The sequence below is a fragment of the Chlorocebus sabaeus genome, chromosome 8 (genome assembly GCF_047675955.1).
Source record: "Chlorocebus sabaeus isolate Y175 chromosome 8, mChlSab1.0.hap1, whole genome shotgun sequence".
NCBI lineage: Eukaryota > Metazoa > Chordata > Mammalia > Primates > Cercopithecidae > Chlorocebus > Chlorocebus sabaeus.
The window spans coordinates 17451838-17477032 of NC_132911.1; the positions used below are offsets into that span (position 1 = coordinate 17451838).

The 25195-nt window shown below is 35.3% G+C and overlaps 1 protein-coding gene across 32 annotated transcripts in view; it reads left to right on the forward strand.

The window, feature by feature from the left end:
* Positions 1-25195, forward strand: part of PCM1 (pericentriolar material 1) — a 106434-nt gene that overhangs the window by 39209 nt on the left and 42030 nt on the right. For 12 of the 32 annotated variants that reach the window (XM_073017962.1, XM_037983742.2, XM_037983749.2 and 9 more), the window contains 11 exons: positions 365-555; positions 1839-2039; positions 3264-3483; positions 3593-3738; positions 4238-4428; positions 6875-7046; positions 9701-10059; positions 18091-18255; positions 20711-20767; positions 23405-23577; positions 23919-24047. In XM_073017962.1, the coding sequence (XP_072874063.1) occupies positions 365-555; positions 1839-2039; positions 3264-3483; positions 3593-3738; positions 4238-4428; positions 6875-7046; positions 9701-10059; positions 18091-18255; positions 20711-20767; positions 23405-23577; positions 23919-24047 (2004 nt within the window). The remainder of the gene's footprint in view (positions 1-364; positions 556-1838; positions 2040-3263; positions 3484-3592; positions 3739-4237; positions 4429-6874; positions 7047-9700; positions 10060-18090; positions 18256-20710; positions 20768-23404; positions 23578-23918; positions 24048-25195) is intronic. The other 20 variants (XM_037983767.2, XM_037983768.2, XM_037983752.2 and 17 more) reach the window with 3 other exon arrangements.

Below are 25195 nucleotides of genomic sequence, written 5' to 3' on the forward strand. Positions count from 1 at the left end.
AAAATACAAAAAAATTAGCTGGGCGTAGTGGTGGGCACCTGTAATCCCAGTAACTTGGGAGGCTGAGGCGGGAGAATCACTTGAATCTGAGAGGCAGAGGTTGCAGTGAGCCGAGATCATGCCACTGCACTCTAGCCCAGGTGACAGAGTAAGACTCTGTCTCAAAAAAAAAAAAAAAAGATTGCCTAATTTTTTCGTATTCATAACTAAATTATTATTTTAACCTTCATGGACATCTTAGTGTGAAAAGGAGAGAATGAGAATAGAAAGCTTTGTTGATACTGACAATATTATTAGTCTTTTACTCTTTTAGGTTACAGCAAATCCAAATATTTACTTAACTCTGGTTTCTTAAAAAAAATAGTTGTGGTCAGAAATGAGAAGACATGAAATGTTGAGGGAAGAGCTGCGACAGAGAAGAAAGCAGCTTGAAGCTCTGATGGCTGAACATCAGAGGAGGCAAGGTCTAGCTGAAACTGCATCTCCAGTGGCTGTGTCATTGAGAAGTGATGGATCTGAGAATCTATGTACTCCTCAGCAAAGTAGAACAGAAAAGTAAGAGAGCTGCATAAATCACTTTTCTAAAAATGTCACCTGCCAAAGATTGACTTGTAGGCTAGGCAGCCACACTGATCCTCTACACGACAGCACAAGTCTATTTCAGTGAGGCTACTATTTAACTACCACCTTTGTGACCCAAGTTAACTGAATCCATCCACTTTCTGTTATGACTTCTCGTAGCATCAGCTTTCTCTTTTGTCTTAAATTACTATGGCACTTGATCAAATGGTGATACATATTTTCTTGTGTGTATAAGCCTTATTTTCTTAAGTTTATAAAAAGAAAACACTTGATATTTTGTAGTGCTTTTCTGTCAAGCCAGAAATAAACAGTTTTTTGCTTAAATTGAGTATCTGCTGTTTGTAAGGTTCTTAAGGATCATTTTATAATAATATACTTTTTATATTATAATAATTTAGTTTTTAGGATTTCAGTTTAAAATGTCCATATTTAGAATATTTCTAAGAGTTGGTCGTCTGTAAGATCAGTGAATTATTTAGCTATATGGTAATACCCATATCTAAAATATTGAAATTTAGATGTGTTCATGACCTTCCCTTTTGATGTCCTCAGATGGCATTTCTGGAATTTCTGGAATTTTGCACCAAGTCCTACTCTCTTCTCAGATGAACTACTTCTATTCTTGGAGTCCCAATATGCATTTTACTGATCAGACTGTATCTTCAATATTTTATTCTGTTCTGGGTACTACACCTATGTTCCTCCGCAGAGTTCTTCAGATAGTTTTGATGAGCATCTGGTTTCAGAATCATTGGTCTGGAGTTTTGCTGTCCAGTATGGCAGCCGCTAGTTATACGTGGTTATTTAAATTTAAATCAAATGAAATTAAAAATTTATTTTCTCAGTCATACTAGCTACATTTTAAGTGCTCAGTAGCCATGTGTACCTAGCATCTGCTGTATTGGATAGCACAGATACAGATTATTGCCATAATTATAGAAAGATCTGCTGAATGGCACTGATCTTGAAAACTCCCTCAGGGAAAAGTTAAGGGCAGTTTAACTTTGGGAAATAGTCCCAGGGGATATGGTGATTATTTAAATTTGTTGGAAGAATTGTTTTCAGGTAGGCAAACTAAACATATTCTATTTAACAGCAATAGGGGGAATGCCACCCATACCATAGTGACTGATTAAATGAAATTTTATATACAGACATGTATATTTATGTTTGAAACAGTGTTTGGCACATAGCAGGTGGCAGAGTATTTAGCTTATCTCCAGAATGACATCTGTTTTATGTCTCTTAATCACTAGAACAATGGCAACTTGGGGAGGGTCTACCCAGTGTGCACTAGATGAAGAAGGAGATGAAGACGGTTACCTTTCTGAAGGAATTGTTCGGACAGATGAAGAGGAGGAAGAAGAGCAAGATGCCAGTTCCAACGATAACTTTTCTGTGTATCCTTCTAACAGTGTGAATCATAACTCCTACAGTGGAAAGGAAACTAAAAATAGGTTAGTTTCAGTATTTTATTTTTGTGCTTAATTTCAGAGGTCCAGGTCTTTTTGACTGACAGCAAGCACTTCTGCAATTCTCCAAGCCAACCGAATGTCCTACAATTCAATTCAGTTTTTACACTAACTATTCAGTTAGTGCAGACCCCACAAGTTAAGGGGCTCAGTTCGGTAAGACTGCCCTCACTTCAGACTTCAGTTTCAAGTACTTGGTCCCCACGTTACCCACACTTCTGTCCAACGTGGCTAGAAATTTGGGAGTTTTTACAACCCCCTTCAGGTTTATTTGCTAGAACAACTCACGAAATACAGGAAAACACTTACTTATATTTTCTCATTTCTTATAAAGGATTCTGAACAGCCAAATGGAAGAGGTGCCTTAGGACAATGTATGTTTTGGGCAGGTGTGCAGAGCTTCCATGCTTTCCTCTGTGTCGTACCCTCCCCAGCACTTCGATGTGTTCATTGACCCAGAAGCTGGCTGAACTCTGTTTAGGGTTTGTTAGGAGATTTCATTCCTTAGGCACAATTGATAAAAATTGTTGACTGTTGGTGATTGGTCTCATTAGCAAAAATTCAGATCTGGTTGAAAGGGGCTTGTTATGGATAACAGAAGACACTGTCACTTGGGAGATTCCAAGGGTTTTACAAACTCTGTGCTAGGAACCAGGCACAAAGAACAGATAGATACTTTATTATTCTACAAGAATGTTGTTCCAATAGATACAGGTAAACTGGATCAGTCTTCACTTGTGTTGTTGAGAATTAACCAAAAATAAATTGTAGATAGTGAAAAGGGTCTGTCAACAAGGATATTATTACATTGTTACTAATAATTATAACTGAAAATTTCTTCATGAATTAAAGATGGTGAAGTAGATACGGTAGTTCACTTGATGAAATGCTGTGTGGTCGAGCTGAAAGCATGAAGAATGGAAAAGTACTTGTGACATAATGAATATTTTTATTTTGCAGAATACTTAATTATATGGACACTTCTGTGTAAAAACATTAATGTAAAAGACTGGAAACTAATGAAAACTGATAATTGTACAAAGCTAAAGATCTGGACTTTCTCCTCCCTCTATATTTTTTAATACTTTACATATTCTTGGAATTTAAAAGAGAATATTGGCCCGTAGGCCAGAGTATCAGAGTTTATTGCTGTATTTTTAAAACCAAATTATTATGTGTGATGACTTAATGCTTTCAATCTTTTGTTAGGTGGAAGAACAATTGCCCTTTTTCAGCAGATGAAAATTATCGTCCTTTAGCCAAGACAAGACAACAGAATATCAGCATGCAACGGCAAGAAAACCTCCGTTGGGTGTCAGAGCTCTCTTACGTAGAAGAGAAAGAACAATGGCAAGAACAAATCAATCAGCTGAAGAAACAGCTTGATTTTAGTGTCAATATTTGTCAGACTTTGATGCAAGACCAGCAGGTAAAATTTGCTGTGAAAGTATATTTTTCTTCTATTTTTATAACTTTGGAAGCAATACAAATTTTTCTCAAGTCATCAGTAACCATTAACAAATATTTTCTTTCAATAGACTCTATCTTGTCTGCTACAAACTCTTCTCACGGGTCCTTACAGTGTTATGCCCAGCAATGTTGCATCTCCTCAAGTACACTTCATAATGCACCAGTTGAACCAGTGCTACACTCAGCTAACATGGCAACAGAATAATGTTCAGAGGTAATCTATTTCTTAGAAGTATTGCAACTGTATAAGAGCTAACATTGAGCAAAGGTTTTACAATTAGCTTCTGGGAGAAAAGAGCAAGACCAAATTGTATATTTGGACGTTCTCCGTCCCTTGAGAATTTTATGAGTGGTGATTTGCCTTATGTTTCCTTTTAATACCATGGATTTCTGTTTTTATAAATTTATGTTACTAAATTTTACACTTACAGTTTGGCAAATTTTATAGTGTATAAATTGTACCACAGTGAAGCTATAAACAAAAAAGTGAATTTCTTAGAGTTTTACTGACTGTCAGACAGAAGTACTAAGTTCATTTCTTGTTCTAGAGGGAAAGTTATTGAATGAAGCCGATAGACCAAGCACATATTATTATAGTATCAGAGCAGTTTGTCTGCATGCTTTTGAATCATTTTTTACATGTATTCTTCCTGAATGTACTTTACATATGGTAATATAACTGATTTTTAGATTACTGACTTAAATTTTTGTAGGTTGAAACAAATGTTAAATGAGCTTATGCGCCAACAAAATCAGCATCCAGAAAAACCTGGAAGCAAGGAAAGAGGCAGTAGTGCATCGCACCCTCCTTCTCCCAGTCTATTTTGTCCTTTCAGCTTTCCAACACAGCCTGTAAATCTCTTCAATATACCTGCATTTACTAACTTTTCATCATTTGCACCAGGTAGGTGACTTAACCTGAAGAGAAAATAAATAAAAGCAGTGTTTGAGAACATAATTTGTCTCTTGCATAGATATTTTAACATTTTCTTTTGGAATGGGGTAGGGAATGTTTGCAAAGAAAGTTGCAAACTCTTTTCTATATATATATACACATACACATATATATGTGTGTTTGTGTGTATATATATATATGTATTTTTTTTTTTTTGAGGCAGAGTTTCATTCTTCTTGCCCAGGCTGGAGTACAATGATGCGATCTTGGCTCATGGCAACCTCTGCCTCCCAGGTTCAAGGGATTCTCCTGCCTCAGCCTCCCAAGTAGCTGGGATTACAGGCATATGCCACCACGCCTGGCTAATTTTGTATTTTTAGTAGAGACGGGGTTTCTCTATGTTGGTCAGGCTGGTCTCAAACTCCCGACCTCAGGTGATCTGCCTGCCTTGGCCTCCCACGGTGCTGGGATTACAGGCATGAGCCACTGCACCCAGCCTACTCTGTTTCTTTTAAACCAAACTTTAATGATATGATTTCTAATGAAATTAAGTAAACTACTTAGGAATGGTTGCTTCAACTATTTATTAAGAGGAAAGAGAATTAACCTGTTCATTGGCTGCTGTATACTAGGCACTATGTAAAACGCTGGGAGAGTAAAGATGAGTAAGACAGTGCTCTTCTAGAGGAGTATCATGTCTTGTTAGGTAGATAGTAATAGACTAAAGGAGAGCACATTTAGCTTAAGCTTTTCTTTGGATTTTTTTTTCTGTACTCATTACATACCAGACATGATGTGAGTTACTAGGATCTAAAGATGAGTAACTGATCCTTCAAGGAATTCAGGGTCTAGTGAGAGTGCTATTAATGAATGCTTACAGTACAGTGCCACGGGTGCCATAACAGTAGTGCAAATGCTGGGGAGTGTCACCAAATCAGTCCCCCCCCCAAAAAAAAGTGATATTTAAACTAAAGAATGAATAGAATTTATTTCCAGAGAGATTAGAAATGAAAGGGCTTTCTAATAAATAGAACCACTTAGAGTTATAAAGCAATGAAATAGTACATCACTCAGAGAATTTAGAGGTATTTAAGCGTGGCTAGTATTTAGGGGAAGAGTAATTGATGTGGTTGAAGAGTGGCAGAGACATTTTATGATGTGCAAAGAAGCTTAGGTTTTATATTGCAGACGAGGGTGCCATTGAAGGACTCTGAGCAAGGGATAACATGAAATTTATATTTTAGAAAGATTACACTGGTGAAAGTGTTCAGAAGTTGGAGGAAAGGAGTGGAAGATATAGCTGGTGAACAGAAGACTGTCATAATAATATAGAAAGAATGATAGCCTGGCCTTAGGCCTTGTCAGTAGGGATCAAGAAAAAGGAGTGACTGAAAGACATTTTAGTGATAGAGTGAGTAAGTTAAGTGACTTATATGAGGTGAATGATGAGGAGGAGTTAAAGGTGTTGACAGGGAATACAGGAGGAGAAAAAAGGTTGAGAGGGCTTTGTGAGTGTGTGTGTGTGTATGTATATATCACAATATATATGTACTCAATACTTCTTATATATGTATATTATAGTGTTATGCCCAGCAATGTGTATATATATGGATGTATATGTGTGCATGTGTGTGTATATGTGTGTGTGTGTATATATATGTATACCATAGTGTTTTTTTCTTAATGAGATTTTCAAGACAGTGTGGCATAAAAAATTTAACAGGCTTTTTAGTTCTTGGGTGTCAATTAATATTGGCAGCAAACATCACATGAGTAGACTTTTAAGTAATAAGAAATTGCAAATGCTCTTCCTTTTTACTAAAATATACTTCATACCCACACCAACTGTATATAAAGGCTCTTCATTGTTTGTAAATAGTACAATTTTTGTGAAACCTTCCCAGTCTCTTTCCCCCCACGTTGTTAGTAGCTTCTTGCAAATACCTCTGATTCATAACAGTATTTGGTAAGTATTTAATTATACTCTACTTTCCCAATAAAAATAGAGTAGAAACAACATAAACATAGGAGTAATACAGACCCGAGATCTAACTGTCTTTTTCATTTATTAGACATTTGATCTCTAACCCTAGTTTCTCAATGGTAAAATGAGTGCAGTATCTATTTTATAACGTTTTAAGTATTAAACCAAATAACATGTAAAGTGCCTGCAGTAGTGTGTGTCACCCAGTAATTGATACCTGTCAGGTACTATTATTTCTAACTTTTAGCTCTTAAGGGAGTGGGGATTATTTGTTGTCTTTGATCAATGCCTAAAACATAGTGGCCTGAGCTGTAAACAGTGATTGGATAAATATTAGCTTTTTTTAAAAATTAACAATTTTTTATTTTGGTGGATTTGAATGGCATATTTAATTAAAACTGTTTTTTAATTTCATTTTAAAGCTAAAGACATTTCTTTATTTTTCTCTTACCCATTGATTTTACTGATTAGGTATGAATTTCAGCCCTTTATTTCCTTCTAATTTCGGAGATTTTTGTCAGAATATCTCTACACCCAGTGAACAGCAGCAACCCTTAGCCCAGAATTCTTCAGGAAAAACAGAATATATGGCTTTTCCAAAACCTTTTGAAAGCAGTTCCTCTATTGGAGCAGAGAAACCAAGGTACCTGATTGTAAACATAGTCTTTCATTGCTTAAACATTCACTTTTGTGATTACATCTAATTATATGTAATTTGAAAACGCAACTAGGGAGGACATTTGTGATGATTTGGCTTGATGATGTTGGAAACATGAAACTTTGATGTATCAGTAGATAAGATGCCAGATACTTCCTTGTAACCCTGGTACACGAAAAGTTCAGTTTGGAAGGATGTGGCATAACTCATAGGATTTCTTTAGTCTCTGATTTGATACCTGTCTAAGGTTAAACCAGTTTGCTGTTCACTGACTTAGGGCTGGAAACTAATGTTAACTGCTAGAAGATAGTTGTTAAGTGAGGATCCCTTTTTTTGATTCCTAGCTGTTGATTAGAATCACTTCCTAAAGCCTATTCAAATATAATGTTGAGTACTATTAGATTATAAAAACAACTTTTGCCTCATAAGTTTTGAGGATGCATGGTATTAATCATAGGATTTCTTTTTCCTCTGTTTCTTACATTTATTATTTTTTAATGCTGTAATCTTCTGAAACACAATTTTTGACTCAATGTGAAAGATTGGCTCAGTTGAACTTAATCTCTCAGATGTATCTCTCTGATTGTCTTTTCTACTCTGTAAAAATATATATAATTCACGTTATAGTTGTCTTTAGCTGTGTGATTAGGAATGTCTCAGGCTCTTCTATTAGCATTTTGATACTGTTTAATTACCTAATCATTAACTGGGATTTTTTTTTTTTTAACTTGATTAACCAATAACTCTGAGAATTCCAACTTTATATTCACCACTAGGAATCCTGTGATTAACATCCCTTACTTTGTTGATTCCTTTTTTTAGTTGTTCTGTTTTTTCCTGTTAAATCTCACGTTGCTCTATAAAGGTATTCTATTGTCAGAAGCCTAACACAGTGTTAGCTCACAGTTGCTATTCAGAAATGATTGTTGAATGAATATCCATCACAAGCAGTAAACATTTATTCAAAGCTTCAGTGAATAGACCTTCCTACCAAAATGTCCCTACTTCATTATTTTCCATGTTTTTTATATAATTGATAGTAAAAAATTACTCTGGTTTTAAATTAGTTACTTATGTCTTTTTTAGGATGGATCTGAATGTCTAATTATTTTAGATATTTGGTCTACTTCAGATTAGACCTCCTTTCCCAAAATCTCAACTATTGTAATTTCGTGGAATTAAATGACTAGAGATAAGAAGTCAGATAAAATCCTGTAGTCTTACTCAGGGGTCAGAAAACTTTTCCTATAAAAGACTAGTTAGTATTTTAGGCCTTACTGGCCATATGGTGTTTATCACAGCCATTCATCTGTGACAGTTTTGCACAGTAGCAACCATAGACAATATGTAAACATGAGTATGGCTGTGTTCTCCAATAACACTTTATTTATGGGCACTGAAATTTTAATTTCATATAATTTTCATTTGTCACAAACTTTTTTATTTTAATTTTTTTCTTCCAACTATTTAAGAATATAAAAGCCATTTTTAGCTCTCAGAGGCCATGTGGAAACAGGCAGCAGGCTGAATTTGGCCTGTAAGTTACAGGTTTCTAACCCTTGTCTTGAGTTAAATCCTATAGGTCACTGTCTCCCAGACTATTCTTAGGAGCAGTGGTGATCTTCACGCTAGGTTCTGTGGTAAAGTTTTGGACTTGTTGCTCACTAGCACTCTTAAGAGATTTATGAAGCATGTTGGCATATTAAAAGTTATGAGATACTTTACAGACCTGTTTAATTTTGTTTTACGTGTTTTCTCCCCAGCCTAGATGACCGATGAGTACCTATTAAATATTAAGGGATGCTAGTGTTTAGCAGATAAAATTTGGGAAATGACAGTAGACTAATAGAATTATGGACTTAAGGAGTGGAGAAATAAATTACTAGTTGAATGACCAATTGTTTTCACCAAATTCTTGTTCTACTTGAACTTCTTTAAGTGAACACAAATCCATGTATGTTCCCAAGCCCTCTGCTGTAGCTCTTTCTGAGCCGTTCTTCCAGCTTTTTGTTCTTTTATGTCCCATCTTCCTTTGATTTTTCTTTTTGTTGTTCTTTTCTAGAGACAAGGTCTAACTTTGTTACCCAGGCAGAAATGCAGTTGGCATGATCATAGCTCTCTGCCTCCTTGAATTCCTGGGCTCAGGGGATCCTCCTGCCTCAGCCTCCTGAATGTCTAGGACTGGAGGCACATGCTTCTGTGCCTGGCTCATGTTTAAAATTTTTGTAGAAACGGTGTCTCACCGTCTTGCCCAGGCTGGTCTTGAACTCCTGGGCTCAAGCAGTCCTCCTGCCTCGGCCTTCCAAAGTGCTGGGATTACAAGCTTGAGCCACTGCAGCTAGCCTGATTTTTCTTTCCCACTGTTTTCCATTGCAAATGCTAGATCTTTGATAAGGAACTTTTGCCAGTAAAAGTGGTTTAGTGAGATGGGTCCAGAATTAAAACTGATTTAGTACCTTAGCTTATGTGATATTTGCATATTTAAAGTGTATGTTTGTGAAAACATTTCTATGGCCTGTTGACAGTTTCGTTCACCTAAATCTGCTCAAGAGTAGACTATAAATTCAGTATATTTGGAGTTTTTGTAAATAAAGAAATCTGTAATTGTAAACTTATAAAAACTTGTTTTCATTGGTAAGGAATAAAAAACTGCCTGAAGAGGAGGTGGAAAGCAGTAGGACACCATGGTTATATGACCAAGAAGGTGAAGTAGAGAAACCGTTTATCAAAACTGGATTTGCAGTGTCTGTAGAAAAATCTACAAATAGTAACCGCAAAAATCAAGTAGATACAAATGGAAGAAGACGCCATTTTGATGAAGAATCATTGGAAAGCTTTAGCAGTATGCCTGATCCAGTAGATCCAACAACAGTGACTAAAACATTCAAGACAAGAAAAGCATCTGCACAGGCCAGCCTGGCATCTAAAGATAAAACTCCCAAGTCAAAAAGTAAGAAGAGGAATTCTACTCAGCTGAAGAGCAGAGTTAAAAACATCAGTAAGTGTTGAAATTTGTTGAATGTTGATCAGTGTAAATGTTGGTAGTCTTACTTTGACATGTTGACATATATATAGTTTCAGAAAGGCTAGATGTGCAGGTGCTGTGCTAGACTTAGTTGAACAGTCATTTTTAGTTACCTTTATATGTAATTTTTTTTTTTTTTTACAAAATAATATTTGAAATAGGGTTTAATTTTCTGGATTAATGTTGTAAAACATGGCATTTATTTTTGGTGCTTCTTAAAGCTTCAATTTTGTAAGTTCTTGGAAAATTGCCAAAATGCCCACATTTTACTCTTTTTTCTCTTATGCTATTGTATTGGATCCTGCATCCAACTCTTTGGTCATGACTTTTAGATGGATTCTTGATTGGTGCGTTTAAGGAAAGTGGTCTTCTTAAATATATTGCAGTTTTTGAATATCATATAGATAAAACAGTTTCAAAACAGGCTGGCTTTAGTCCTCCTGGAGCTAAACTTATATTTTACTCAATCTTGCCATTGAGTATCAAAGTTCTTTTAAAAAAATTTTTGAAGTTTTCTTTATGGTGTTAGCTTCATACCTCTTAGAAAAATATATTTTCTGTGATTTTTGAATTATTTACTGAAGTATACTAGGTTAAAAATAGTTTTATTAGCTAAAATCTGCAGTGTTACAGCTGAAGGATATTCTTTTTATGTTCGCAAAGGATGGGCTGTGGCCTTGAAAAGTTGTTCTGAGTTTAAGGAGATAATATTTGGTGCTTAAGGCCAGGTGCGGTGGCTCATGCCTGTAATCCTAGCAAGTTGGGAAGCTGAGTCAGGTGAATCACCTTAGATGAGGAGTTTGAGACCAGCCTGTCCAACATGGTGAAACCCCATCTCTACTAAAAATACAAAAATTAGCCGGGTGTGGTGGGCATGCCTGTAATCCAGCTACTCAGGAGGCTGAGACATAAGAATCGCTTGAACCTGGGAGGCAGAGGTTGCAGTGAGCCAACATCATGCCACTGTACGCCCAGCCTGGGTGACAAAGCAAGACTCTGGAAAAAAAAATTGGTGTTTAAGAACAAAGTATTCTAGGCTTATCATCAGAAAGTTTGAAATGCATTGCACACTGCTAACTCCCTTTCTTGGGAGTTCACAACACATACAAGTATAGTAAAGGCCCTGAGAAATCCTGTAGTAAAAAAATACACTTGTAAACTTTGGCAGCCTTCATCTTAATCACTTTTGGATAATGAAACCTTTGAAAAATCTAATGAAAACCACAGATATAAAAGATAATGTTGGCACATTTTTTTAAATTTCAGTAATTCATCTGTCCTTGAAGTCCTTGGCTCCTACCTTGAAGCCCATGTGAAGAATCTGACTGATGGTTTAAAAAGCAAATTTGAACAGTAGTGAAAGGGGTGACATTTTTCTTAGCATGCACATTATCAGCCTTGAAGTAATTTTCTGGTTATAAAGGTTTAGGAGAAGCTGGTTTATTTAGTAAATTAATTGGTAATCTGAAGCTATTCAGAAACTGTGCTTTTCCAAGATTACTCTTGGTGCTACCAGAGAAGATTTAAGTAGATAATGGCCATTTTGAGACAGGGCCGTTAGGCAACTCAGAACTTTCTATTTCCTAGTGCTTTGCCCCCACAAAGATGTTCTTTGTCATATAAATAAATGAAGAAAAACTGACCTTTTAAATTTCAGCATCGTCTCATTCAAATAGTTAGTTTGAATCTGATAGGGCAACACTTCTTAAACTTGAGTGTTTAACACAAATCTCCTTAGGAATACAGTTTAAGTGCAGATTCTTGATTCATTTGGCTTGGAAGGGACGTGAGAGTCTGCCTTCCTAACAGACTCTCTTGTGTTGCCAATATTGGTCTGTGGACTATACTTCAAGTAGCAGATTTTAGAGGAACCTTAGCTAATTTATGATTATGACCACCTAACCCTAGACATGCTGGTATGTTTTTAGTTTTCTGAAACTCCTTTATTCTGGGGAATTACTTTTCCAAATACGTAGTTCAGCCTTTTAACTTCAAGATAAAGATTGACATTCTGATCTTTGTGCTCTTTTCCTTCATATTGAGGTATGAAAATACCTGCTGGAAACATAGAGTCAGTTTGCTCAGCAAGCATTCAAGACCACCTATTAGTGAGTGCCTTGCTTTAAGGCACACACACACAAATAAAAGGCTTGATAGCAGAATCAAACTATACATAGCAGAGCCAAAGTAATATGGGATAAAATCAAATTAACTAAATCCTTGCTATTCAAAATCTGAACCGTGGAGAAGCAGCGTTACATCATCTGGGAGATTATTAGAAATGCATGCTTTTGGGCTTCACCTTATGCCAACTAAATGAGTATGTATTTTTCTTCTGTATGCATTTTAGCAAAATTTTTGATACGAAGATATGTACTTGAAAGTCTGAAAAGTACTGAACTGGACCACTGGTTTATGTGGTTTTTATTCCTTTTGTGCTATAGGAATGGTCAAGATTTGTTAGAAAAAAGGATTTTTACGTATCTTTAACTTCCGCCTCCCGTATTCAAGCAATTATCCTGCCTCAGCATCCTGAGTAGCTGGGATTACGGGCATGCGCCACCATGCCTGGCTAATTTTGTATTTTCAGTAAAGACGGGGTTTCTCCATGTTGGTCAGGCTGGTCTTGAACTCCCAACCTCAGGTGATCTGCCCCCTACGGCCTCCCAGAGTACTGGGATTACAAGTGTGAGCCACTGCGCCTGGCCAATTTTTATTGTATCTTAAAGGAAGTGGTAAATAGAGGTGGGTGGGGAAAAGTGTAGAAAGCCTTTCAAATTGTTACTACAGTAAATATAGAGTGGGAAAGAAGCAGGATGAGAGGAATTGGGAACAGCTATGACAAATATTTCAGCATAGTGGGAATTACATTGCTGTCTTGGGAGATATAGTACAGCCAGTTATACTGTCCCATACTTACTAGAGTGATCCAAATATATATGTGTTTTTTGTGCATGGTCACATTCTTTCAGAAGTAGCTTCATAAATCTCATTTAACTTTGTTTCCCATGATGGAAACATGTTTTAATCTTTAGAAGGTCTTTATATGTGAAAATACATATTGCATGTGAGGTAAGAATATATAAATTATGTAATAATCATCTTTTAAACTTGAGTTCAGACTTAGACCTTATGAGTAGAAGGTGATTTCCTGCCTTACTGAGTTTTTCTGTTATCAGACGTATTACTCGGTTACACTGTACTCTTCTGATGATATTACAGAGTAGAAGCCTAGATTTTCTACTTTCTTTTCTTGGAAAATTGGATAGAACTGTTAAGGTACTGACTTCTGGGTTCTTACTGTCCTAGAATCTTTTCATTTCTTCCTTCCTCCCTTTCCTGTTGCTCGCTAATGAAGATGGACATGAAACGGATGTGAAACATTAGGCAAGGCAAGGCCTGACAGATTTGGCTGGTAAACAACCAGTAGACTTTTTGAATTTAGTCATTTATTAATTACTTAGGCAGAGAAAAGAGTAGTCCAAGGGGCCATTTCTCTGTGTCCCTTGTTTCACACTTGAAAAGAGTGACACCAAAATAAAAGGGGCTGGCTAATGATTGTCCCTTGGATGGTGGGACACCGTGTTGCTGAGGAATCATTGCTGTACTGCAGCTAAGCCTGTTCTTAGTCTGCAAATGCACTGTACAAGGGTGAGGAGGAAAGGTCTAATGTTTCATTAGAACCTGAGAGGAGATGGGAAACTCTCCTGACAGAAGCATCTCAGGGCAAGAGGGAGGTAAGTGGAAAATGTCCATCCACCTAGCAACTTCTCACAAGCCTCTCTTGCCCATGTTCCAGGATGATTCTGTGGCCTTCTGCCAAGACAGCTTGTACTGTAATTCAGACCTTAACCTCTCTGCACATGTGCAAGGTCTCTAGAGTGCCATGGCTGATCTGTTTCCCTTCAGTGGAGGCCCAAGTAGAAGTACTGTTTCTTCTAGTAATGTCAGCCCCCCATGCTGAGAAAAACAGAATGAGAAAGGGAAAGAGTAGTGAAGTGGCATAGGAGATAACATCCTTATCTCTCATCACAATTACCCTCAGTAATAAGCATCATGTGTTACTCTTGCTATTGTTATACTTTCTGGCCTAGCCAGTGTTTCTCAGAAGTATTATTAACCTTCATTAATTCTACTCTTCCCAGATGATTACTATCAAGATATCCAGGAGAGAAAGAATTCAGTCACACATTAGTACCTTAACTTTGGAAATGTAGCCTTTGATGTTTTTAATTTGGGACTCATATATAAAACCATAGTTTTTTTTCTTTTTTTCTCTTTTCGTAGCATCTTAGTTATTATAGCCTGCTTCTCTTCACAGTTTTAGCTATTTTGGAGGGTGACTATATGTATGCCTTTTTAAAGTACCTATTGTGACTCCCCAGTGAGAATTTTGTATATACCACATTACCTGTATTTTAATTTTGGTTAAAATTTATTCAGCATTTTTCATCTGATATAGTAACAGCATTTAAATGTTTCATTTCACTTATATAAATGTTCATGTTAGAATAACATACTTAAAATTTTTTTCTTTAGAATCATTGTATGTTATTAAGTGAGCAATATACTACCAGTCATGTCATTTTACATATTACTTTTGGCACTCATACCCTTTATTGCTGGTTTTATATTAAGATCAATAATAATCAAGAGGCCTTTCAGTAAATTTCATGCAGACTGGGTGGCAGAGGCTAAACTTTAGTCTTAGAGACCAGTGAAAAAACTTGGAACCTAAATTTGAGATGATGAAGTCTTATATGATGGCCTTGGAAACAGAGAGGGAGGGTTGAATCTAGATGAGATATCACAGATAATAAATTGACAGTGTTTTGGGAAATTATTTGTTATTAGTCGACCTGCAGTGATCTGGAAGATGCAAACAAGGCTTTAGGGTCTGCTGGCTCTTTCCTAGAGTGTCAGGAGCATAGTCAGATCTCCATGATTCTTGGAGAAAGCTATGATGGAGGAGATCTGTGCAATTCCTCCTATTATTGACCCTTCCCCTTACCCCCAAAAGTAGCAATGTTTTGCTACTTCAAGCTACTAGTTGGTAGAAGGGTTATTGAGTGAGTAGGTGGCAGCCTTCCTTAACCCTGTACATGGGAGAGCATTAGTCTTCACAGCTGAAGAGACTAAGCAGTAGAGAAGATTCCTCCCATAGTCTTGATGAGGGACTGACAACTTGCTAGCGAAAATGTTGCTTGACCACAGCAATGAGACTTCCATGCACCCTCATCTTGCCATCATTAAAGCTATCCAGCATTTGGGTCCAGCCTTAAGAGAAGGTGAGAGTCATGACTAGGCCAATGAAGATAGCAGTGCATATAAAAGGGACCTAGTTACCAGAGAGAAAACAGAAGTAGACCACTGAAACAGACAAAACCTAGTGAAAATAGAATTATTGAACAAAATATTGAGCAAATACGCTTAAACAAAATAATAAGGGCACATAAACAGATTGAATTATAACAAATTCTTTAGAACTAGAGAAAAAATAACTTTAAGTTTTAATGTTTAGATTATTTGAAAAAGAGGACACGTGCTATTAAGTTCCAAATTACTGGCCTAGAAAATCAAGGGGAAGAATATGTTATTAAATGGAAAGAAAGTACTAACAGATAAAATCAAGAGAAAACAATTAGAGGCTTACAAGAAGTTCTAAAGGAGAAAAAAAAGAAAAAAAACAGGTGGACAAGCAATAACTAAATAATAGATGGGATGAAGAAGGACTTGAGACTGCAGATCAGAACAGCTGACAGTTGTCTAGCCAGAAGAGAAGTGAGGGAAACACACAAACACCTGTGCAGACTCTGGTAAAAATCCCTGAATTCCAAGGAAAAAGTAAAAATCCTCTAAGCTTCCACATGAAAGACCAAGTTGCATACAAAGAAAAAGAACCAGGGCAACAGCAGGCAATCTTCCTTACCACACAAGTAGAAGTAGAAAAAGGTGGAATGACGCTACACAGTTGACAAAGAACTGCAACTCAAGAACCTTGTACTCAGCCAAAGGACCCTCCACGTGTCAGAATGAAAAGGAGATACTAGTTGATCCTATCTGAGGAAACCTGAAGAAACAACCTATGAATCATAAGAGATCTTTATACAAGGGAAGATAAAGACAAGAGAGAACAGTTTAATAAGGAAACAGTAGATCAGTCTCACTAATATAAATTCAAAAGTAAAAATAAAATATTAGCACATTGAATCTGCCATTGTATCAAAAGAATTCTAGACTATCTACACTAGAGTTTATTTCAGACATGTAATGATGATTTGTTACCAGGAAATCTGTCAACATAATTTATTCTATCAAAGGGACAAAAGTCATAATCACAGCAGATTAGATAAAATTTGAAGCTATTCTCATGGGAATTTGAAATAAAATGGGTATAAGAAGATAGTTATGTCTGTAATCCCAGCACTTTGGGAAGGTGAGGCAGGTGGACTGCTTGAGCCTGGTAGGTGGAGGTTGCAATGAGCCAAGATTGTGCCACTGTACTTGAGCCTGGGCAACAGAATGAGACTCAGTCTCAAAAGAAAATTAAAAAAAAAAGGAAAACAAAGGCAGTTATTTAAGTGTAGTAAAGACTGTTAGCCAGTGTGCACCACTGTAAATGAAAATACTCCAGAGATATTTCTGTCTCAATTAGGAACTAAACAGGGATTCCTTCTGTACCACCATCATTGTTTATCATTATTTGGGAAGCATTATGTCAAATAATTGGAATTATAATTGTAATAAATATTGGAAAAGGAAGGAAACGAATTTTATGTGTGTTTTCTAGTGGCATTTTTATATACTAAGCCCAAGAGATACTGGAAAGTAACTCCTAGAGTTACAAGGTAAACTGTTAAAAGTGACTGGTTATGGAATAAGTGTGTGAATATTTTTCTCTATTGTAATATCCAGTAGGATGAAAGTGGAGAGGAATGCCCTTCTCACAGTAGTATTCAAAAGTGTTTGAGTTGGGGGAGGTAAAACGTAAGGAACAGATTTAACAAGGAAAGTACTAGGTCTATAAAAAGCTGTATTTTTGAAGAACATCAGAAAGATTGAACAAATATAAAAACATAACCATGTTCTTAAGATGGAAAAGATGGAAATGCGTAAGATTATTAAATTCCAGTTGTCTCCAGATGAACACATACTTTTAATTTGATTCTGTTTTGAGTCCCCAGAGATTATTTTTAAAGTTGAAAAAATAAAAATAAATACTTCAAAGCTTATATGGAAGGACAGGTGCCCCAGAATAGTCAAGAAAAAAGTGAAGCTAGTAGGACTTGCCTTAGCAGATATTTGATCATACCGTATAACTTGTGTTTCTAAATGAATGAAAATGGCATTGGAATAGCTAAGTTGAACAGATAAAATGTCCAAAAATAAAACCCCAAATATTGGAATTTAGTATATTGACCGATGTATATTTTAATTCAGTGGAAAGAGGGTAGGTATAGCCACCTATCCTTGTGGAACCAAAAAAAAAAAAGGAATTTCTACCTTGTGTATATACCAAAATATTTTAAAAACTTGAACATTTTGTAGAATATATGTATAACCTATTGATGGGTAAGACCTCTTAAGTCATGTCACATAAAAGATACAAGAAAGGTAAATATATTTGACTACTCTCCCTCTATAATGGATATTTGTATATATCGGATGTAATTCTTATGTTTCCTAATATTAAAAATTGCTAACTTGGAATTCTAGTAGAGATTTGGGGTCATTTAAGGTCTGTCATATACTTCGAATTGGAATATACTCATTAAGATGAGTATCAAAGAACAGTGAAGGTTAGATTTATTACTGTTACCTCATGCTTCCAAAGGGTATTGCAAAGATACCTCCAAGACATACTTACTGTTTTGTGTCCTGTTTATACCAGGCCTTCCTAGCATTCTAAATTGAGTTACCTGTACTGTTTGACTGTGGAAACCGATTTCCCTTTTAGTGTGAGTTAGTTGCAACTGATAACAGTTGTCACTTTTTTTACTCAAGGGTATGAAAGTGCCAGTATGTCTAGCACATGTGAACCTTGCAAAAATAGGAACAGACATTCAGCCCAGACTGAAGAGCCTGTTCAAGCAAAAGTATTCAGCAGAAAGAATCATGAACAACTGGAAAAAATAATAAAATGTAATAGGTCTACAGAAATATCTTCAGGTATGTTCTTTTTTGGTTTGCATTAATATAAGGAGGTTTTCAGCTTAGATTTGAAAAGCTGTAATAAAGCAGGTTTTAAAATTGGTGTATCACACATATCTATCATGTGGAAGGTTTTATAGTGGAAATTATAGTGCACATTCCTTGATACTGAGAAATAGAAACTGAAAATATTTTTTGTTGTACTGTTTAATAGTTTTGAACACATTTTAATAAAATTCTAAACAAAGGATAGTTACAGTAGTGGAACTCCTCATTTCAAATTCTGAATATCTTATCTGATTAAGAATTAGATAGGAAATCATGTCATCCCCTGCTTCAATCCTTTGGCTCACTGTGCCTACAGGATAAAGTCTGAATGCCTTCACGGAACATACATGGCCATCAGGGATTTAATTGCTTCCTGCCTTTCCAGACTCATTTCTCAACACCCTCTGCTTTGCACTTTTTTCTTTGTGTGGCACTGAACTGAAGTTTTTGTATAGCTATCACATTCATTCTTGCCTCGGTAGCTATTTTTCTGTCTCAAGTCCTTTCTACCTTTTTTGTAAGTTCATTTCTCTGCTGGACTCTTAATACAATTTTAATTCTGGAACTCCATTCTAATCCAAGCTGGGATAGTTTCCCCTTTCTCCTGTTTTCCTTGTAGCTTGTATAAACCTACTTTGTTGCCTTAATCACATTATTATAGTATTTCCCTGTTTGTCACTTTTTGAGTCCCTTGGCAGCAAATAATACTTAAGTAAGCACCAGTAGTTTCCTAATTTGTAAAGAATATCCCAAAGAAATATGGAGAGAGAGAGGCAATATCATGACATTAGACTATACTGGGTAGACCTTAATCTAGTGGCTTTCATTGGCATTAGTGTAAAATGCATGTGTTTTTTGCTTAAAAATGATAATGGCAGCTATCTTTTGTGCCATGCTCCATTATTTTCAAATTACCAACAAATCTCATTTGAGCCTCATAATGCTGAGTTGATTTGATTTCCATTTTTCAGAGGAAACATAGTCAAAGAGAGGGCACTTTTTGTTTTGTTTTTCAGTACTCATAAAGGCTCAGTAATATAAACTGGTACAACTTTTCTGGAAAGTTTCAAAAGTCATGCCCTTAATCCAGTAATTGTACTTGTAGTAATCCAACCTAAGAAAACCAAAGGGGGAAAAAAAAGAAATTAAGATTTAGCGTTGTCTCAACAGTATGATCTCAACTATGTACAGACGAAAATTTGAATGCAAAAAGGCTGGAAGAAAATGCATCAAAATGTTAATAGTGGTTTTGTCATCTTTAAACTCATGAGCATTTACCATTTTGTAATCAGAAAAGAAACATCACATTTGTTTGCATTTTGAAACGAATTTCTTAAGCTCACATTGCTAGGAAGTGGTAAAGCTGAACTTAGAAGCTGGGCTTCTGTTAAGTCTGTGTTCCTTTCTGCAAAAATATCAATCCTATTCTCCTGATCCCAGAATTTTACTAAAATTTTATAATTTTCATCTCCTTTTACTCTCTCTACCAAATAGTGATATCTTCAAAAAATAAACAGGTAGAGGTCAAAGAAGGACACTAAACTGAAAGTCTTAATTGGTCATAGTACTTCAGGCCCTATTACTGTTACTTAGAGAAATATAATGATTGAATTTTGGTGAATTAAAAAATGTTTGAATAGTATAAATATGCACAAGTTTACATATTTACATTCTGAAAAGATTTTTTAAAAAAAATTTTTGAGACGGAGTCTTGCTCTGTCACCCAGGCTGGAGTGCAGTGGTGCGACCTCAGCTCACTACAATCTCTGCCTCCAGGGTTCAAGCAATTCTCTTGCCTTAGCCTCCCGAATAGCTGGGACTACAGGCGCGTGCCACCACGCCTGGCTAATTTTTTGTATTTTTAGTAGAGACGGGGTTTCACTGTGTTAGCCAGGATGGTCTCAATCTCCTGATCTCGTGATCTCGTGATCTGTCCGCCTTGGCCTCCCAAAGTACTGGGATTACAGGCGTGAGCCACTGCACCCAGCCCTGAAAAGATTTATTTTTAGTTTTAATCATTAACCTAGAATTCTTTATAGCATGTAAGGCATGTTACTTTTTGTAACTCTACTCATAACATGATTATTAGAGTATAGCATAATATGACTGCTAGTATTAAATTACGCAGTCCTCTTTCCCGTGGGTGTTGTGGGAGGTTCACCTCGATGTGTATGCTTCTAAAAATGAATGATAGAAGTTTATTATGATAGTCATCATAAGTTGCCTTAATATAGGTTTATAGCAAACCTTTTGAGATTTTTTTCCTTGAGATTATTTTTAAGTAGAGCATAAGCCTTAGTTCAGGCAAACAATTTTAAAGAAATTTGCTTATTTCTTTTTTTCATTCACTTATTCATGTTATAGACCCTGTCTTTACTACTCATACACATTTTATGTTCATCCTTATGTCTGCCCTTTCCTACAGCACATGCTAGGAGAATACTACAGCAGTCTAACAGAAATGCATGCAATGAACCGCCAGGTAACAATCTGCGTAGTTTTGGTGTCCACTTTTGTTAATTTTTTCCCATTGGTCCTAAAAGTTTTATTGTTCTGATTTTTTTCTTTTTTAGATTTAGCTTAGAGTATATATGTTATGTGACTATTGTAGAAGATAATTTATATTCATAAAATTCTGAAGCCTTTCATTTATAATTCTTGGTAAAATTGGCTGCTTTTGTTTTCATATTCTGTTAGTGTATGTAACCTAACACATTCATAAGGGTAATAGAAACCTTTTTTATGGTTTAATACTTGATTTGAGGTTATTTTGTACTTCTTCAAAGCATTAATATTTCTTAGAACTAGAAATACAGTTTTATAGTTTATTTTTCCTTTTCAGTCAACGTCTTAGAAAAATAAGTCATCAAACAAAACAACTATTTATTACATGCAAAGACTGTGATAAATAAAGATCATGGAAATTACAAAGATTCCCAAATACTATTTTGGTCTTTAATATAAGTATTCTCATTAAATATGGTTCTTTATGATTTAGAGATGTAAATTTTTTTTTAACTCCTCCTGCAGCTTTACATGAATGAAATGTAAAAGCCAGTTTGAATGGAACCTTTAGGGGAATCTAAAGATATAAAACAAGGACCCATAACTGACAAAGCTGAATATATCAGTAGCACTTTGAAAAGAAAGAACTCTGAAAATAGGATATAAAAACAGGATGGAATTAGAGGAACCTGATTAAGATTAGGGATTTTTCTAGCCAAAGCTAATCAATTTCAGTTCAGGAGGAGAAACTGGCATAAACTTTCCACCTCTTGACTGCAGAAGTGGTGGGGGAATGAAGCTTGTGTTTCGCATATTCATTATTTGAGAATAATTTAATTTTTAATATGCAATTTAGATTGATAATTTTATCACATACAGAGGTATTAAATATGTCATTAAACAGTTCTTGTGGCTTTGAAATGAATTTTTTTAATTAAGTGTGATTAAACTGCACTATAGTATACAAGTTGAAAGTTTGCATATCAAATTCTTTTTACCTGGATTTTTCCCATTAGTAGAGATTTCTTATGGAGATAGTTTTGGTTCCTGCTTATTATAATAAGTGTTATTTTTGTAACAGTTCATACTTTAAAACTATTAGGAGAACTTAGTGTATCACTTCATTTTATACCTGTAACTGAGGCAAAATAGGGAAGTTGCATATTTGTTATATATAATTATTTTCTATTAATACCTTGTATTAGTTATTTTTTTTTTTTTTTGTGAGACGGAGTCTCGCTTTGTCGCCCAGACTGGAGTGCAGTGGCCGGATCTCAGCTCACTGCAAGCTCCGCCTCCCGGGTTCACGCCATTCTCCTGCCTCAGCCTCCCGAGTAGCTAGGACTACCGACGCCCGCCACCTCGCCTGGCTAGGTTTTTGTATTTTTTAGTAGAGACGGGGTTTCACCGTGTTAGCCAGGATGGTCTCCATCTCCTGACCTTGTAATCCGCCCGTCTCGGCCTCCCAAAGTGCTGGGATTACAGGCTTGAGCCACCGCGCCCGGCCAGTTATGTTATTATTTTATGCTTGTGGAAATTGAGACCTGAAGATATTATTAGCTGAGTAGTGGAAAATTTTTCTGTTAGAGCACATTCTTTTTGCATTTTTTTATCCCTCTCACAAAAATGAGTTTTTATAATCTTGTATATATACTTATTTGAAAGCATAATATATTAAAATACTCAATATTTTAAATTCTTTTTCTTAGAAACTTATCATTGATTTTTGCAGAACTTGAATATTTTACTAGCTATTTGTGGTTCTTTTGTTGAACTAGAGTTTACAGAATTTGATAGCTAGAACTACTTTGAGATTTTTTATCCCACAGATAGCTCAAAATGGGAACAGTTCCTAATTTGCCCTCTTAAAATTAAGGGTATAACTGGATACCTTTGAGTGTGATAATTTTGTGTTATCAACAAGTAAATATAGTCAAATTGTAGCTAAATAATAGAGCGATGCCTAGATTCTGTGAAACTGAAAACTTCAGTTGGGTTACTTGCCTGCTCCAACGTACACTGAGTATGTAAATAAGACACATGAAATTGACCTATTATGTTAGGTTACAAATTTGGTTACTCATCAGCATAGCACTTTTCTTTGTGATGTATGAGATTTGATAATTAGACTATATTGGATAGACCTTAATCTAGTAGCTTTCATTGGCAACATTCAGTTTATTCTTTTTAACATTAACAAAATATACAAACTTCCTTTTCTGTAATGAAGTTCATATTAGCAAAAGCAAAAAAGAAATGAGCACTTAGCTTATTTCTAAGTGTTGAAAGATTTTCACTGATGTTTCCCATAAAATGTATAATATTTTCTGTATATTTTATATGACCAGAAATAAATATGATTCTTAATAATGCTAGGTAATATTATTCATACATTAACATTTTATTTTTAGTATAAAATACATATCTTGATATCTTAAGATTTTATTTATCTTGGTAATATTAAGTTTCTTTTCTACTTTAAAAGCTCTGAAATAGAATTATCTAAAATAGAATTTTTAGGTAATTTAAAGCTGAGAGTAATGATGTTAGCTAATAAAAGTTGTCATGAAGGTATTTCATCAATATTAACTTTCTGGTCTTTTATGTATTCCAGAAACTGGGAGTGATTTTTCCATGTTTGAAGCTTTGCGAGATACTATTTATTCTGAAGTAGCTACATTAATTTCTCAAAATGAATCTCGTCCACATTTTCTTATTGAACTCTTCCATGAGCTTCAGCTACTTAATACAGACTACTTGAGACAGAGGGCTTTATATGCATTGCAGGTATCTGGTACCTAACATAATTTTTCCTACCCTATTATCACCTTCTTCATGATTACATCTGGTTGCTTTCTTAGACTGAAGCATGTACCATATGAATTTTGATCTGTTCTCTATGTGCTTTCTTGACATTTTGTTTAAAATTTTTGTATAGCTTAAGTAGCATTAAAGTATTTTTTTGAGTACCTTTTCAGTGTTTTGTCTACTACTTCTTCACACTTAACCTGTGAGGGTAGAAACAGTACATTTTTCCTTCCATCTGCTTTTACTTTTGAATCTGTAATATAAATGAATGATTAAGCATGTATGTTTTATGTAAATAATGATCTTATTTTCTTATTTAGGACATAGTATCCAGACATATTTCTGAGAGCCATGAAAAAGGAGAAAATGTAAAGTCAGTAAACTCTGGTACTTGGATAGCGTCAAACTCAGAACTTACTCCTAGTGAGAGCCTTGCTACTACTGATGATGTAAGCTGATAATGATTAGTGAACTGTAGACATAATTTTAGTATGCAGCAAATAAAAGTTAAATAGGTTATTGTCAAATTGTAGGTAGACCTAATATACTTGTTTTTCAGCTTTTTTTAAAACCTGGGTATAATGTGTTATTTTATTTTGAGGGCAAGTTATAATATGCAATCAAAATATGGTAGCAGACACCAAAAATTAGGTATGTATGATAGATTATGAGGTCTAAGATAGCCATATTTATGTCATTATTACCCAATATAGAGGCTGACTCTTAAAAGACGTTTACAAATGTATGTTGTATTTATTTAAGATACTCAGTAAAACAGACAGCAATCAGATTATAGTAAAAACCCTTGAATGAATAAATACAGGATAAATCAGGTCTTTGTGTTAAAAAAAAAAAAAAAAAAAGCCTAGACAAAAGAAAATCTTCCAGGAAAAAACTTGTGATTTAATGTATTCCAATTGATGGAGAAAATTTTGAATAGAATAAAAAGGACCTGGAAATGGAGAAGAGTGCTGAGGAGAATGGTATAAATTTAGTAAGCTGTGTCCTCCAAATAGCACTTAGCACATCATTGATTGAATAACCGTGAGAAAACTGCTAGTATACTGAGGAAATAATGTGCTAGGTGTTTGGGAATCACCTATTTCAAGGTTCAAGCCTTGCTTTTATTGTAAAATATTATATGTGGTCGTGGGATAGCAAATACGTTCCTTTTTTTATGACAACTCTAGCACCTGGAGTTATGTGGGTAAGAGTTCCATAGTTGATTAGCAAATATCGGCTATAGGTAGAGAGTTGGAAGTTACTGTTTCTGCCTTTTGTTGAAGTGTTAATACTAAATTTTTTCTGAAGACAGTGTTTCCTCAAAGGATTGTCTTGCCTCTTCAGACACAGTAATTTTCTGAGTTTTTCTGAATTTTTGCTCTTTAACTTCTCATATTTAAAATAATAGTTCCCTAGCTCATCTTTTGTGTTTAAATATTTTCCCACTGGACTCTAACTTCTTTAGTACTATAACATAAACCTGTGTCTAAAAACTGCATGGTTTTAATTAACTTTGCAATGTGAAATGTGAAGTAGTGTTTAAGTATTTGCTCCTTTGGATTGTTATTACAACTAATTGAAAATCGTGTATTCC